The 16,178-nt window shown below is 45.2% G+C and overlaps 1 protein-coding gene across 2 annotated transcripts in view; it reads right to left on the reverse strand.

Annotated features, from left to right (window-relative positions):
• PAIP1 (poly(A) binding protein interacting protein 1) overlaps positions 1–16,178 on the reverse strand; it is a 456,675-nt gene that overhangs the window by 350,668 nt on the left and 89,829 nt on the right. For both annotated transcript variants that reach the window (XM_069221533.1, XM_069221535.1), the window contains exon 4: positions 4,878–4,990. In XM_069221533.1, the coding sequence (XP_069077634.1) occupies positions 4,878–4,990 (113 nt within the window). The remainder of the gene's footprint in view (positions 1–4,877; positions 4,991–16,178) is intronic.

A 16,178-nucleotide genomic window follows, 5' to 3' on the forward strand; every position in this document is an offset into this window, starting at 1 on the left:
GCCTCCAGTGGGTTGAATTTCACTACAAGCTTGAAGCCTCCATCCTTTGGGTTGATGAAGTAGCCTGAACAGCAACTCTCTCCTCTCTAATAAGCCTGCACCCACTTGAAGGCATCCTTGACCTTCAGATAGCTGACTTTTTGCAGCAAGACTGCAGACTAGTCCACAGTCACTCTGATGTTCAGGGTGGAAAGAAAGGGCAGGATGTTTCCCCTTTGCAGCCACTGCAACACAGAAAGAGGGGTTTGAGGACAGCCGTTTAGTGTAAATGGCCTAAGAAGCCACCACAAATACTACCCTGAAAGGACTGACCGTGTTGCTGCTGCACAGGTTGAACAGGCAGGCACCTTCCCTAGGCAGCCCCCCAAGATAACCCCTAAACATCCTGTACTGTTAATGGAACTGTTTGGCGGGAGACAAGAGCAACAAGAATCATGCTGTGGCTCAACAGTCCGTAAATCTTTCAACAGTCAAATCAGCCTTCTCTTGAAACAATCTGGACCTATCAAGAACCATGCTCATAAGAGATGCCTGTTGACTGCATACAGGCGAACCTTATAAGTACTTTATTTGTGCCAACATCTCTACCCACATGGTCCATGGTGTCCAACCCTCCACATAAGCCATTCTTGGCCACGTCCTTGCCATCATGCATGTTTTTTGAGAAAAAAAAAATGTGCTGGCCATTTCCCATAAAACAAGTGTACATCTGCCATGAAGGCACAGGGTTCAAGGATTTTAAGGTTAAACGTGCAAAGAAAATATTATTCTATTTACCAAAGAATTCATGCTCAGTTAGTCAGAAAGGCGTGTACTACCAGGCTTTCGGTGTAAGATATATTATCAAAAAATGGGGATCATAAGGGGCTGGTCTGTGTTTAAAAGTTGACTGACCGGACGTCCCAAGCACAGCTTGGACCAAGTGGCCATAAGGGTGTTGGTACGAGTCTCCATGAATGGAAAAAGAGGCTCAAAATAAGTTGGACCTGAATGAAGGATGTTGGTTAACAATTCTCTATTGATTTTAACAGCAGGCAACTAAGAATCAAGTACTTCTCTTACCCTTTGCCAAAAATACTGCAAAAAAGACACCTCCTTCCATTAGTGGCCCAGGTGGTGATTCTAGCTCAATCGCCGAGGGATGAATCTAGCCCACAGCTGATCTGAAAATGTAGGTATAGCTGATCATTAGTATGAACACGGTGGACCAGGCTGTTGGCCTCCCCATGATCATCAGTGCCATGTGGTGTATTTTGCATTCCCTGAACGGTATCAGAGTCTGAGCCAAATAAAGATTCTAGCATCTCATAGCACTCGTGCAAAGGCAAGGATTAGAGTACATTTGCAAATTGACTATTTGCACCTTTGTTATTTTTTTTTTTTAGTGTGGCAGGGGTCTGGAGTGAACCGCTTATGGTTCGGGGGCAAGGAAAATGGGGGTTGTCACTGGTGGAGTCGGCACAGAAGGGACTGAAATGGATCCTTGGGCCAGAGTGAAAGTATGAAATAGCAATAGAATGGGCTAGGGAAAGGATCCCCCAAGGTCAGCTGGTGTTACAGGAAGGCTACCAGCAGAAGTTCAACTGTAGCTATTTGTGGTTTCATGGTGCCTGAAGGGAGCTGGAAGCGCCTTAAAGAGCTGCAGCATGTCGTCCTTGAAGGCCGTAAATTGCTGCAGGTACACAATGGCCCAGGAAATTCAGGCTCTGCCGGGACCAACTTTGAGACCACATCTGAGTCAGAAGACACTTGCTGGGTATAATCTTCCAACTGAAGGCCTTATGCCTTGTGGCCTAATTCAGAGTGGCGTGCTGCAGTAGAGTACCGCTTGGCTTTGTTGTGCTTGTGGTGCATCTTCAACTTACTGGAAGACTTAGAATCTTAACAGGTCTTCCCGGAGGACTAACTCCTTGAAGAGGATAGTGAAAGGCCCATTGACTTTGAGCTGGGGCAAGATCTAGGTTCTGGTCAAGACCTCTTCTTACTTATTGTGATGTAGAACCAAACCAGATTGCTAGTGGATTACCCTGGAGTATACATGGCAGCCTTTATCACACAACTGAGTCGTTACCAGAGCCCAAACACCAAATGCACAGTTAAGTTGGGTGTGTGACTGACACCTACTTCCTGCAGTCACTGCACAGCTTGCATCCTGTCATTTTTTGGGAGAGACATCTTTCTGGCACACTGACATACGTTAGAAGTCACCTGAAAACCAACAAATTTGGGAGTGGAGCTCCAGATCCCCCACTGTTGGACATCAAAAGACAGGAATTGGCATCAATTACAAGAGTGGCATTTATATGCAGCTTACTTTGGGCAGTACAGAGTCATGGTGGAACTATAAGGTGCCACCTACCCACATGCTGCAACACTTCTGAGAAAGTTCTCCAGATTCAGTCGGACGCCTGGGAATATTCTTAAGGTTAGAAACGTGCTGCTAGAAGTATCCATCAAAATTTCCATTAAACGGTGACCCCCAATTGCACTCAACACAACCCCTATAGGACACAATAAAGAGGACTCTGTACAACTGGGTCTCAACATGCTCACAAAAGCATTTAACACTAATCAACAGCACCATGGCCAAATACTCAGGTTTTTGAGTGATGAGGGTTCGAGCCCTCCTCAAGTAACAACCACAATGCCTGTCAGGGTGAACCACAGAAGTCACTAAATTAACCAATGTTTAAACCTCTGGTAGCTTGGCACAAAAACAGACACTGAACGCAAAGGCATTATGTAAAGTATTTAGCAGCACTTAAACAGAAATAATGTGAGAACACAGCACAAGAAAAATCCCAAACCAATGTAGAAAAATAGAACACTAGAAAATCTCCAGCTGGAGAAAACTGCAGGCTGTTCCTGATGAGGTCTCCATGAGGCCAGACATCCCTGCAAGGAGCCAGTGAATAAAATGTGCTGCTGCAGAGAAGAACGTAGCAGAAGCTACTTGCACAGTCAAGTCAGCTGGCAATGCTCTTTTGGTGAATCGGTGAACAGCTAGGTCCTGGTCTTCTCTGGGCTCTCAAGGCCCCTTTTGGTTGTTTGGGCACCTTTTAGCAGCACTCTCCGGGGTCCAGGAATGGGTGAGCACCACTTGGAGGGTAGGACTGGCTTCAAGCAGGGTCCAGGTGCAGCGTTCAAGTTGTTGGAGCTTGTCCCTGTAGCTCAGAACAGGAGGCCAGCCAACCAGCCCTTGGAGTTACTCTGGTAATCCTGGGTTCAAGCAGCAAGGCAGTCCTCCAGCAGCTGGGCAGTCCTCTGAAGTGCACGACAGGCCTCCCAAGTGGCTTTCACATGTCCAGGAGTGAATTTAAGAGGGGGTCTGAGGGTCCTATTTTTATACCTTGCCAGCTTTAAGTGGTAGAAACTTCTGGAGTCAACCCCCCTCTCTCTTATATAAGGTTCTGGAATTACCCTCCTTCAAGAATAAGCTTTAAGCGACAGGGGTCATAAAAGGCTAGTGTGAACTTCTTTGTGAGTGTGCTAAGGAAGCTCCTTTGAAATGTAAGTGGGGCAGGGAACCACTCCACACTACAAATCCTGGCAGGATGGCCCATCTTACTAACACTTAATCCCTCATTGTGTCATTATGTGGGAGAAAAACAGAGGACAACTTTCATGCAAACCATAGTCATGTGGTCCAGGAGACAGGCACCAAATGGTTAGACCAGGAAATTGTTTCAGAATTGTGACTTCAAATCCAACTTTACCATTGAAGAGGATGGTAAATTTTAAGTCTTTAGAGACTACACATGACATTTTTACCAAACAAAAGTAATCACTTATTAAAGTAATAAGGTAGCCCAATGTTATGCAATTGGAGAGGTAGGCCTCACAGTATTGAAAAACAAATTTAGGATTTTTCAACTACCAGGACTTGTAAAGCTTAAAAGTACAGGTCCAACTTCCTAAATAAAATGCATCCTGCCCCATGTGATGGGACTACTGTAAGGGGTGACATGCATACTAAAAAGGGAGGTTTAGGCTTGGCAAAGAGGTTATTTTGCCAGGTCAAATTGGAAGTTTAAATTTGGAAACAGGTTGCAGGGACAGGCCCAAGACACGTTTTAAAAACCTACTCAAGGGGGTGGCACAGTAAGTGCAGCAGGCCCACTACCACCATCTATGTTACAAGCCCTGGGTACATGTTGTACTATTTTGCTAGGGACTTAGGTCAATTACATTTGTCAACCAGTCTTTGGTTTAATAATTGAAACATGGAATATAAAATAACAGACTCCATTAATGCTGCAATGGCATAGTAATTCAATATATAAATATGTTTAACATTAAAAACTGACCTGAGAAGGTTGCTTAGGTGCTGATCTTTCCATCCAAAAGTTTCCTCCACTTAACACAAAAAAAAATATATAAAAGAGCTGCCACATATTTTATGGGTCCTGCAAGTCTCTGTTTTTCTGCAGTACCTTCATAGAAGTATTGTTAAAAGTGAAACGTTTATGTAATTGATGTAAAATATGACGTTAGAGAATATCTGAAGACCAGTCTAGCAGTCGAGAATAGTTGCAATGTAAAGAACGTGGGGGAGAATTGTCCAAGGGAATTACAGATTGGCTTTTGGCCCAAGGAAAATGGGAAGAATATTTATAGACAGGTGAATGGTGGAGGCGGCTGCGTAGGCACAGAGGTGCCCTATACCGTTCCCAGGACTACAAAATAAATACTCAATTAAAACAGGAGTACTACTGATCTGAAATTTCTCAAACAAAAGAGAGAAAAAGAACTTCCAGAAAAACACTATAATGCAACAAATCAACATAGTATTTAAACATTCTCTAGAACGTAACAAAATAAAATGTACTGCAACTGCAATCAAAACTCAGATTTCAAAAGCCATAAGCTTAACTCACCTCTTCAGCAATAACTGTCTGAAGTTTCCAGTGGAGGGATTGATGGTCAGATGATGAGACAAATAGTTGCACAAACGAGCTCCCATGTAGGAGAAATTTGGAAGAGCTGTTGCCTTTTACAACATATTAAGAGAGAAGAGAAATACAATAAAGATGTTCAATTAGTTTGTTTTCCAGATAAAAAGTTAAACAAATAATCCTTGGTGTTAACACAAAATGACAGGTTATTGCATTTTTTTACAGCACCAATTCCAGTGTTAGTGTGGTCTGGTAGTGCAGTCATTTGGCTCAGAGTGCTTTTCTAAATTATTTTGTTTTGCTCAGTTATCCAATCATGGTTTCTTACATCTATTTTGTGCTTGTCCACCTCTACATTTGCAAAGTAAGACCTGCATGGCGTGAAGTTCCACATCACAGTACACAGGCATTGGCAGAGCCAATAGGTTTTGCCAATGGGAAAGCTAATGGCTTTGTCAATTTCTTTTAGCCATGTAGTACAGCAGCAATTGTTTTTAAAAAAGTAAGGAAAAAAAAGAGCTGTGACGTGCCCAGCACTGACTAAGAAGGGCAGTAATTGCGAAGGTGGAAGGGGCAAGCATCAGAGGGAGGGGCGGACTAGAGAAGCAACAACGCAGGAGGGTGGGTGCAGGACATGCAACAATGTGGGTAGCGGGAAGAAGAAAGTGCAACTGAAAGGGAAAAAAAGCATCTCTGAAAGCAGAGAGCGGTTGAAGAACACACAGCAAGGGAAGCAGTACTTGGGTTATGCTCATATGAAGAGGAAGTGAAGCTGGCACCTGCTGATCAAGCCCCCTAAGTAAATAAAATGTCTTGCAAGTGACAGTGCATGCTCTGTCTCCAGGAGACCTGAAGTATAGGTATGGGTGTGCAACAGGGAGGGGGCAAACTGGCACAGAGGTGAAGGCACCCGCCAATACAAAGGGCATGAAACAACTGACATTGCCCCCAAAACATTTGTGCACTTCCTGAGGGGGAACAGCCTTTACCTCTCAGTTGAGCAGCATACAGGTATGTATTTGAAACTTTACCGTGCAGTTAAGTATTTTCTTGAATACTATATTTTTTAAGTTATTTAAAAAATTAATTAGGGTTTAAGGATGGACAGAGGTAAAGGGAGATGAGGGTGACTTGTGGGTTGCGGGGTGGGTAGAGCCAACGGTAAGCGAGGATGACTTGAAGGTTATGGCGTGGGTAGAGGTAAAGGGAGGTGAAGGCCAGTGGGTTCAGGTGCAGAGGTAAGGGGAGGGGGAGGTGAGGGTGACTTGAGGACTCAGGGGTGGGTAGAGGTAAATGGAAATAAGGGTGACTTCAGGGTATGGCGCGGGTGGAGGTGAGGGTGACTTGAGGGTTATGGGGAGGGTAAAAGTAAAGGGACATGAGGGTGAATTTAGGGCTCAAGAGTGGGCAAAGGTAAGTGAGGGTGACTTAAGGGCTCATGGGGATAGAAGTAAAAGGAGGTAAGGATTACTTGAGTGCTCAGGGGTAGGAAGGGGTAAAGGGAGGTGAGGGTGATTTGACTGTTCAGTGGTAGCCAGAGGTAGAAGGAGGTGAGGGCTACTTGACTGGATAGTATGATATGATACAATTTGTTACCGTACAATATAGGATTGGATGGTCTTATTTTATAGTATGGTATTGCTGTTACTGTATGGTATGTAATGATATGGTCTGTTACTGTACAGTATGTTATAATATGCTATTGTATGGTATGGACTGTCACTGTATTGTATGGTATGGTTCTTATTGCACAGCATTGTATGTTTATGGTAGGGTTTGTTATTGTATAATATAGTATGTTATAGTCTGTTATTGTATAGTGTGGTATGTCATGGCTTGTTATTGTACAGCATGGCATGGTATTGAGGTGTACAAATTGTAAACTGCTAACAGAACACACACTTGTTTTTATGCAAATGTCGATATTACTAGTTGATACAAATAACAAACATGTAACTTGGGTATGCTTTCCCAAATTGGGTAGAAGATGTCATTACACTTAATACGAAAAAAATGAGGACGAGTCAAACAAACACACCCTTAGTGAATGCTGCAACATCTAACTTTACTAAATGTAATGAACTGTATTATGTGGCTCCAAAAAGACTGTCAGGAGAAAAACGGATTACTGAAAACAAAAGTTTTGAAAACAATTAGAACGCTAATTCCGAGCAAGGGGAGCAGCAAACCCAAGACGAAAAATCAACAAGCATTTGCAATCCAATGGGTCTCGTGTTTGCTCGTTTTAGAGCTATTAGCGCTGTAAATTCCTAACTGGACTTTTCATGCCACAAATTGAAAATGAAAAGTAAAACAATTGACATAAGCAAGCTGATTCAAATCGCCACGGCCGCCAAGAGCATGAGCGCAAAGGAAACACAAAAGGAAAAAAGTTTGCTCGCAGTCAAACATATCAGCAAACATTCAATTATCCATGTAACAGGTAACAAAACTGCCCCAAGGAGAGACAAACGTAAAGCATTTACCAATGATAACAAAGGATCTTTGAAAGGCAGACCATGAACGAGTGATAGTGATGGCCATGCAGTGGGTGTGGTTAAAAGCCCACAGATAGATTACAATAGGCCAGAGCGCATGCTCGCTCGAACTAAAAATGAAGGGGCATAAAAGCAACCAAAGAAACAAGATAGGGTAGTGTACGTACTTTTAAAAGTAACATACAAACAATGCACCCTCACAAAAAAAGGCACCACAATCCCAGCACATGCAGCATGAATGAACACTAAACAAGAAATCAATCAATCCTTGTTCCATGCTCTAGAAATGAGAACAAAAACACAAAGACAAAGCGAAGCTGCCATGCACAGACACACACCTACCAATGAAAAGGAAGAAACCAAGAGTGACAATGAAGCCAAACCAAGCCCCTTTTTTTCAGATATTTTCTTTTTTTTTTTTCTTTTCTTTCTTTTCAACAGATTGGGCCAAGTGACAGCACGTGAGCTCACTCAGGCCAGAGAAAACGATCTGAGCAGGGATCTGCTTGTGAGGAATGGTGTGAGGGCTTTTTGGGAACGTTCAAATAAAAAGCAAGTCTAACCTCAAAACTAGGTGGCAGGATAGTGCATAGCTTGTAACCCACAACACCACACGCTGTAAGCAGGGAATATGTTTGAAATTAATCCTCTATTGGTTTGCAAAATAGAACAGTGAAATATACTAAGGATACAAAATCAAACAGTGCTACCACTTTGTAGGGACAAGACTCGACCTTTAACTCACTTTCACAGTGAATGCGCAGAGTGTAGATTTTCTGACACAGAGCGGTATGATAAATGCTACCTTATGAAGAATTGTTCTCATAGTTTTGTTACTGGTACAGGATTTGAGCAGAGGTGTGTGAAATATGAGAAGGTTTATATTACTTCTTTGCAAGTAGTTAGCTGGTTCAATCGGTTCTGCATCGCTGGTACAGGGCTAGGGAATCAATGGGTCAGAGAACTTGCGCTTTGTAGTTCAAATAGTCTAAATGTGTAGTGAGCACAACACACCCACCACTAACACTGGAGAATGAGCTACACTTAATTTTATGGCAAGAACGGAGGCTCATATTATGCTTTCTCTTTTCTATTTATTTTAAATAGCAGTATGGTCAAAAACTACAAATCCTAAAATGCTAAGAACAGTAGCCAATGGGAAACGAAACTAAGGGCCATATGTACGAACACTTTTTCCCATAGACACAGAATGGGTAAAAACCTTTGCTACATATGGCCCTTAGTCCTTAATAGTAAACCAGTCAACAGCGAAAGCACCCAAGCTTGTAGTTATCTTGCCCACGAACAGCCCTCTTTTCTTGCTGCTCGCAACACTCTGTTTACCCGCGCGCTCGTACTAGACGGCTTGTAGCTGCACACCCCGGTCTTTCTTTTGCGCTCGGCTCGAGCGTTTCATACCATGTTGTAGCGTTCCCCTCATCACGTGTCGCCATTTTAGAACAACGCTTGAGGCTAACCCTGCACCTTTCCTCACCTGCTATAACAGAGTGTTTTATTCAGCTCTGCTCCGGTTTTAGCCTCCGTTATCTCCTGAGGCTGTTCTCTTACTTCAGGGAGGTTTTCCCTTTCTCCGGTATCAGTCACTCCCCTTTTCCCCTCCCATAGGCGGAGTTTCAGTCCTTCTGTCAGCTAATGGGGATTTTAACCCTTTCTGTACTGTTTTCAGGCAATGTCTGTCTGCTTATAATTTTACAATGGAAATCGACAGTTCACCAACGGATGACAACCTAAATGAGGAGGAGGATTTTGTTAAATATAATTTAAATGACTATTCAAGCCTCAGTGGAGCAGGCAGTTTCTGCCTCTATGAATAAATTATCAAAGAACCTTGAAAAATATGTGTTTAACCTAGTGTCCAAGATGATTTTGGCCCAGTCTGCGGGAGATAGCAGAAAGCGCCCTCTCCCCAAAAATTCCTCAAAAATGGCGCTGATGGTTAGTGACACTTCCTCACAAAAGGCGGAGGACATGGCTCCTCACAGGCCTCCCTTAAGGGAGGGGATTTCCAATATTAAATAATCTTCCAAATGTTCCAAGAAGACTAAACATATTTCCTCCCCTATAATCATCTCTAAGATACTGATGACGAGTTGGGTGATGCAGCCTCAGAGGCTGACAAATCAGATGAGGACAACGATGATCCTTTTAATGCTCCTCCTCCAAAAAAAGTCGACATTCTTACCATAAATCAAAATCTTTCCTCCCTCCAATCTCAAATCTACTTAATTTGCTCTCTTCCTCTCAGACCTCGGGTTCATCATCAACCTAATCTGCCTTAATCCCACGGCAACAAATAGAATTCCTAGGCTTCCTCGTAGACTCCGTCTCCGCAACTCTTCACTTCACCCCTGCAAAGGCAAAATCTATCAAATCAGAAATCCTCCAGATTTTACGTTCAACCCAGTTTTCTCTCAGAACCTTAGCAAGAATAGTCAGACTCCTCTCCTCTTCAATTCAGGCTATTTTCCCAGGGCCCCTTCATTATCGAGCTCTTCAAAGACTACAAAATCTGACATCTTCAGAAAGGTCTCACTTACAGATGTCATTTCCCTAGACCAAGAATCTCAAATAGAGTTGCAATGGTGGCTAGACCATTTAGACGCTTGGAACGGAAGAACCATTTTTGCATCAGCCCCAGAACTTGTATTGGAATCGGATGCAAGTCATTCGGTTTGGGGTGCCCAGTGTGGCCCGATTTTGACTGGAGGTACATAGTCACTAGAGGAGTCCAGGTTGCATATCAATTGTTTAGAGATACCTGCCGGCTCCTTTGTGATCAGAAGCCTCGCAAAAGACACGGTCTCTTGTTCTGTTCTCCTCAGGATGGACAACATTTCTGCTGTCTGTTACATCAACCTCTTGGGAGGCACCAAGTCCAAACCCTTGGCGGATCTTCTGCCTCCACAACATAATCTTGGTGTGTGCAGAGTATTTACCGGGCGACCTAAACACTGTAGCGGACTGGCACTCACGTCATTTCCAAGACTCGAGCGACTGGAAACTACATCCTGAAATATTCAACTCTATTCATCAACAATGGGGTCCCTTTAAAATAGATCTCTTTGCTTCCCCTCTGAATGCGCACCTTGCTCAATTTTTCAGTTTGAGCCCAGATCCATTGGCCTTAGCATCCAATTCTTTTTCTCAAGACTGGTCAAACTCTCTCAACTACGCTTTCCCTCCTTTTATCATGATCAGCAGATTATTGGCCCAAGTCCGACGTCAGGGAGCAATATCCGTTCTCATAACCCCTTTCTGGCAATCTCAGGTGTGGTTCCCCACCCTTCTAGAACTCTCAATAGAACCTCCGTACCTTCTCCCTTCTTTCCCTCACCTCCCCTCGAATCCTCAAGGTCTCCTTCACAACCTCATTACAGACAATCTTTTAACACTCTCAGCCTGGAAAATTTCAGGGATCCTCATCCAGTCCCAATGATTTCAGAAGAAGCTTCAAACTTAATTAACCAATCATGGGCTCCAGGAACTAACAAAGCATCCAGAACCGCATGGTACTTATGGGATAGCTGGTGCATGGGAAAACACCTTGATTCCCTTTCAGCGGATGTATCCACTATAGTCAACTTTCTAGCCGCACAAGCCAGCAAAGGTAAATCCTATTGTACCATTAACCTATATAGATCAGTGTAAGGAAATGCCTCCTTGGCATGGTTGCCCCCTGACTTTTTGCCTTTGCTGATGCTATGTTTACAATTGAAAGTGTGCTGAGGCCTGCTAACCAGGCCCCAGCACCAGTGTTCTTTTCCTAACCTGTACTTTTGTATCCACAATTGGCAGACCCTGGCATCCAGATAAGTCCCTTGTAACTGGTACTTCTAGTACCAAGGGCCCTGATGCCAAGGAAGGTCTCTAAGGGCTGCAGCATGTCTTATGCCACCCTGGAGACCTCTCACTCAGCACAGACACACTGCTTGCCAGCTTGTGTGTGCTAGTGAGGACAAAACGAGTAAGTCGACATGGCACTCCCCTCAGGGTGCCATGCCAGCCTCTCACTGCCTATGCAGTATAGGTAAGACACCCCTCTAGCAGGCCTTACAGCCCTAAGGCAGGGTGCACTATACCATAGGTGAGGGTACCAGTGCATGAGCATGGTACCCCTACAGTGTCTAAACAAAACCTTAGACATTGTAAGTGCAGGGTAGCCATAAGAGTTTATGGTCTGGGAGTTTGTCAAACACGAACTCCACAGCACCATAATGGCTACACTGAAAACTGGGAAGTTTGGTATCAAACTTCTCAGCACAATAAATGCACACTGATGCCAGTGTACATTTTATTGTAAAATACACCCCAGAGGGCACCTTAGAGGTGCCCCCTGAAACTTAACCGACTATCTGTGTAGGCTGACTAGTTTTAGCAGCCTGCCACAAACCGAGACATGTTGCTGGCCCCATGGGGAGAGTGCCTTTGTCACTCTGAGGCCAGTAACAAAGCCTGCACTGGGTGGAGATGCTAACACCTCCCCCAGGCAGGAATTGTCACACCTGGCGGTGAGCCTCAAAGGCTCACCTCCTTTGTGCCAACCCAGCAGGACACTCCAGCTAGTGGAGTTGCCCGCCCCCTCCGGCCAGGCCCCACTTTTGGCGGCAAGGCCGGAGAAAATAATGAGAATAACAAGGAGGAGTCACTGGCCAGTCAGGACAGCCCCTAAGGTGTCCTGAGCTGAGGTGACTCTAACTTTTAGAAATCCTCCATCTTGCAGATGGAGGATTCCCCCAATAGGGTTAGGATTGTGACCCCCTCCCCTTGGGAGGAGGCACAAAGAGGGTGTACCCACCCTCAGGGCTAGTAGCCATTGGCTACTAACCCCCCAGACCTAAACACGCCCTTAAAATTAGTATTTAAGGGCTACCCTGAACCCTAGAAAATTAGATTCCTGCAACTACAAGAAGAAGGACTGCCTAGCTGAAAACCCCTGCAGAGGAAGACCAGAAGACGACAACTGCCTTGGCTCCAGAAACTCACCGGCCTGTCTCCTGCCTTCCAAAGATCCTGCTCCAGCGACGCCTTCCAAAGGGACCAGCGACCTCGACATCCTCTGAGGACTGCCCCTGCTTCGAAAAGACAAGAAACTCCCGAGGACAGCGGACCTGCTCCAAGAAAGACTGCAACTTTGTTTCCAGCAGCCTTGAAAGAACCCTGCAAGCTCCCCGCAAGAAGCGTGAGACTTGCAACACTGCACCCGGCGACCCCGACTCGGCTGGTGGCGATCCAACACCTTAGGAGGGACCCCAGGACTACTCTAAGACTGAGTACCAAAACCTGTCCCCCCTGAGCCCCCACAGCGCCGCCTGCAGAGGGAAATCCCGAGGCTTCCCCTGACCGCGACTCTTTGAATCCTAAGTCCCGACGCCTGGGAGAGACCCTGCACCCGCAGCCCCCAGGACCTGAAGGACCGGACTTTCACTGGAGAAGTGACCCCCAGGAGTCCCTCTCCCTTGCCCAAGTGGAGGTTTCCCCGAGGAACCCCCCCCTTGCCTGCCTGCAGCGCTGAAGAGATCCCGAGATCTCTCATAGACTAACATTGCGAACCCGACGCCTGTTTCTACACTGCACCCGGCCGCCCCCGCGCTGCTGAGGGTGAAATTTCTGTGTGGGCTTGTGTCCCCCCCGGTGCCCTACAAAACCCCCCTGGTCTGCCCTCCGAAGACGCGGGTACTTACCTGCAAGCAGACCGGAACCGGGGCACCCCCCTTCTCTCCATTCTAGCCTATGTGTTTTGGGCACCACTTTGAACTCTGCACCTGACCGGCCCTGAGCTGCTGGTGTGGTGACTTTGGGGTTGCTCTGAACCCCCAACGGTGGGCTACCTTGGACCAAGAACTGAACCCTGTAAGTGTCTTACTTACCTGGTAAAACTAACAAAAACTTACCTCCCCCAGGAACTGTGAAAATTGCACTAAGTGTCCACTTTTAAAACAGCTATTTGTCAATAACTTGAAAAGTATACATGCAATTTTTATGATTGAAAGTTCCTAAAGTACTTACCTGCAATACCTTTCGAATGAGATATTACATGTAGAATTTGAACCTGTGGTTCTTAAAATAAACTAAGAAAAGATATTTTTCTATACAAAAACCTATTGGCTGGATTTGTCTCTGAGTGTGTGTACCTCATTTATTGTCTATGTATGTACAACAAATGCTTAACACTACTCCTTGGATAAGCCTACTGCTCGACCACACTACCACAAAATAGAGCATTAGTATTATCTATTTTTACCACTATTTTACCTCTAAGGGGAACCCTTGGACTCTGTGCATGCTATTCCTTACTTTGAAATAGCACATACAGAGCCAACTTCCTACATTGGTGGATCAGCGGTGGGGTACAAGACTTTGCATTTGCTGGACTACTCAGCCAATACCTGATCACACGACAAATTCCAAAATTGTCATTAGAAATTCATTTTTGCAATTTGAAAAGTTTTCTAAATTCTTAAAAGACCTGCTAGGGCCTTGTGTTAGATCCTGTTTAGCATTTCTTTTAGAGTTTAAAAGTTTGTAAAAGTTTGAATTAGATTCTAGAACCAGTTGTAGATTCTTAAAAAGTATTCCAACTTTTAGAAGCAAAATGTCTAGCACAGATGTGACTGTGGTGGAACTCGACACCACACCTTACCTCCATCTTAAGATGAGGGAGCTAAGGTCACTCTGTAAACTAAAGAAAATAACAATGGGCCCCAAACCTACCAAAATACAGCTCCAGGAGCTTTTGGCAGAGTTTGAAAAGGCCAACCCCTCTGAGGGTGGCAACTCAGAGGAAGAGGATAGTGACTTGGAGGAAAATTCCCCCCTACCAATCCTATCTAGGGAGAACAGGGTCCCTCAAACCCTGACTCCAAAAATAATAGTCAGAGATGCTGGTTCCCTCACAGGAGAGACCAACACCTCTGAAATCACTGAGGATAGCCCCAGTGAAGAGGACATCCAGTTAGCCAGGATGGCCAAAAGATTGGCTTTGGAAAGACAGATCCTAGCCATAGAGAGGGAAAGACAAGAGATGGGCCTAGGACCCATCAATGGTGGCAGCAACATAAATAGGGTCAGAGATTCTCCTGACATGTTGAAAATCCCTAAAGGGATTGTAACTAAATATGAAGATGGTGATGACATCACCAAATGGTTCACAGCTTTTGAGAGGGCTTGTGTAACCAGAAAAGTGAACAGATCTCACTGGGGTGCTCTCCTTTGGGAAATGTTCACAGGAAAGTGTAGGGATAGACTCCTCACACTCTCTGGACAAGATGCAGAATCTTATGACCTCATGAAGGGTACCCTGATTGAGGGCTTTGGATTCTCCACTGAGGAGTACAGGATTAGGTTCAGGGGGGCTCAAAAATCATCGAGCCAGACCTGGGTTGACTTTGTTGACTACTCAGTGAAAACACTAGATGGTTGGATTCAAGGCAGTGGTGTAAGTAATTATGATGGGCTGTACAATTTATTTGTGAAAGAACACCTGTTAAGTAATTGTTTCAATGATAAACTGCATCAGCATCTGGTAGACCTAGGACCAATTTCTCCCCAAGAATTGGGAAAGAAGGCGGACCATTGGGTCAAGACAAGGGTGTCCAAGACTTCAACAGGGGGTGACCAAAAGAAAGGGGTCACAAAGACTCCCCAGGGGAAGGGTGATGAGACAACCAAAACTAAAAATAGTAAAGAGTCTTCTACAGGCCCCCAAAAACCTGCACAGGAGGGTGGGCCCAGAGCCTCTTCACAAAACAATGGGTACAAGGGTAAAAACTTTGATCCCAAAAAGGCCTGGTGTCATAGCTGTAAACAGCATGGACACCAAACTGGAGACAAGGCCTGTCCCAAGAAAGGTTCCACTCCAAACTCCCATCCAGGTAACACTGGTATGGCTAGTCTCCAAGTGGGATCAACAGTGTGCCCAGAGCAAATCAGGGTCCACACTGAAGCTACTCTAGTTTCTGAGGGTGGGGTGGATTTAGCCACACTAGCTGTCTGGCCGCCTAACATGCAAAAATACAGACAGCAACTCTTAATTAATGGGACTAGAATAGAGGGCCTGAGGGATACAGGTGCCAGTGTCACCATGGTGACAGAGAAACTGGTTTCCCCTGGCCAATACCTGACTGGAAAAACTTACACAGTCACCAACGCTGACAATCAGAGAAAAGTACATCCCATGGCAATGGTTACTTTAGAATGGGGAGGGGTCAATGGCCTGAAACAGGTGGTGGTCTCCTCAAATATCCCAGTGGACTGTCTGCTTGGAAATGACCTGGAGTCCTCAGCATGGGCTGAGGTAGAACTAAAAACCCATGCAGCAATGCTGGGTATCCCTGAACTGGTGTGTGTGAAAACAAGAGCACAGTGCAAGGCACAGGGTGAAAAAGTAGAGCTGGAGTCTGGAAAAATGGCCCAGCCTACCAAGAGAACAGGAAAGTCAGTTGGGAAACCAACTGCAACACAGCAAAAGAAAGGGAACCTCTCTTCTCAGGAAGAAGTTCTGCCCTCTGAGGGAACTGAGCCTTTGGAGCTTGAACCTTACCAGGTTGAGCTCTTAGGCCCAGGGGGACCCTCAAGGGAGGAGCTGTGTAAGGGACAAGAAACCTGTCCCTCTCTTGAAGGCCTTAGGCAGCAAGCTGCTGAAGAGTCCAAAGGCAAGAAAAATGGAACGCATAGGGTCTATTGGGAAGATGGACTCCTGTACACTGAGGCCAGAGACCCCAAACCTGGTGCCACTAGGAGAGTGGTAGTGCCTCAGCTGTTCAGG

Source organism: Pleurodeles waltl, chromosome 1_1 (assembly GCF_031143425.1).
Source record: "Pleurodeles waltl isolate 20211129_DDA chromosome 1_1, aPleWal1.hap1.20221129, whole genome shotgun sequence".
In the NCBI taxonomy this organism is placed as follows: Eukaryota; Metazoa; Chordata; class Amphibia; order Caudata; family Salamandridae; genus Pleurodeles; species Pleurodeles waltl.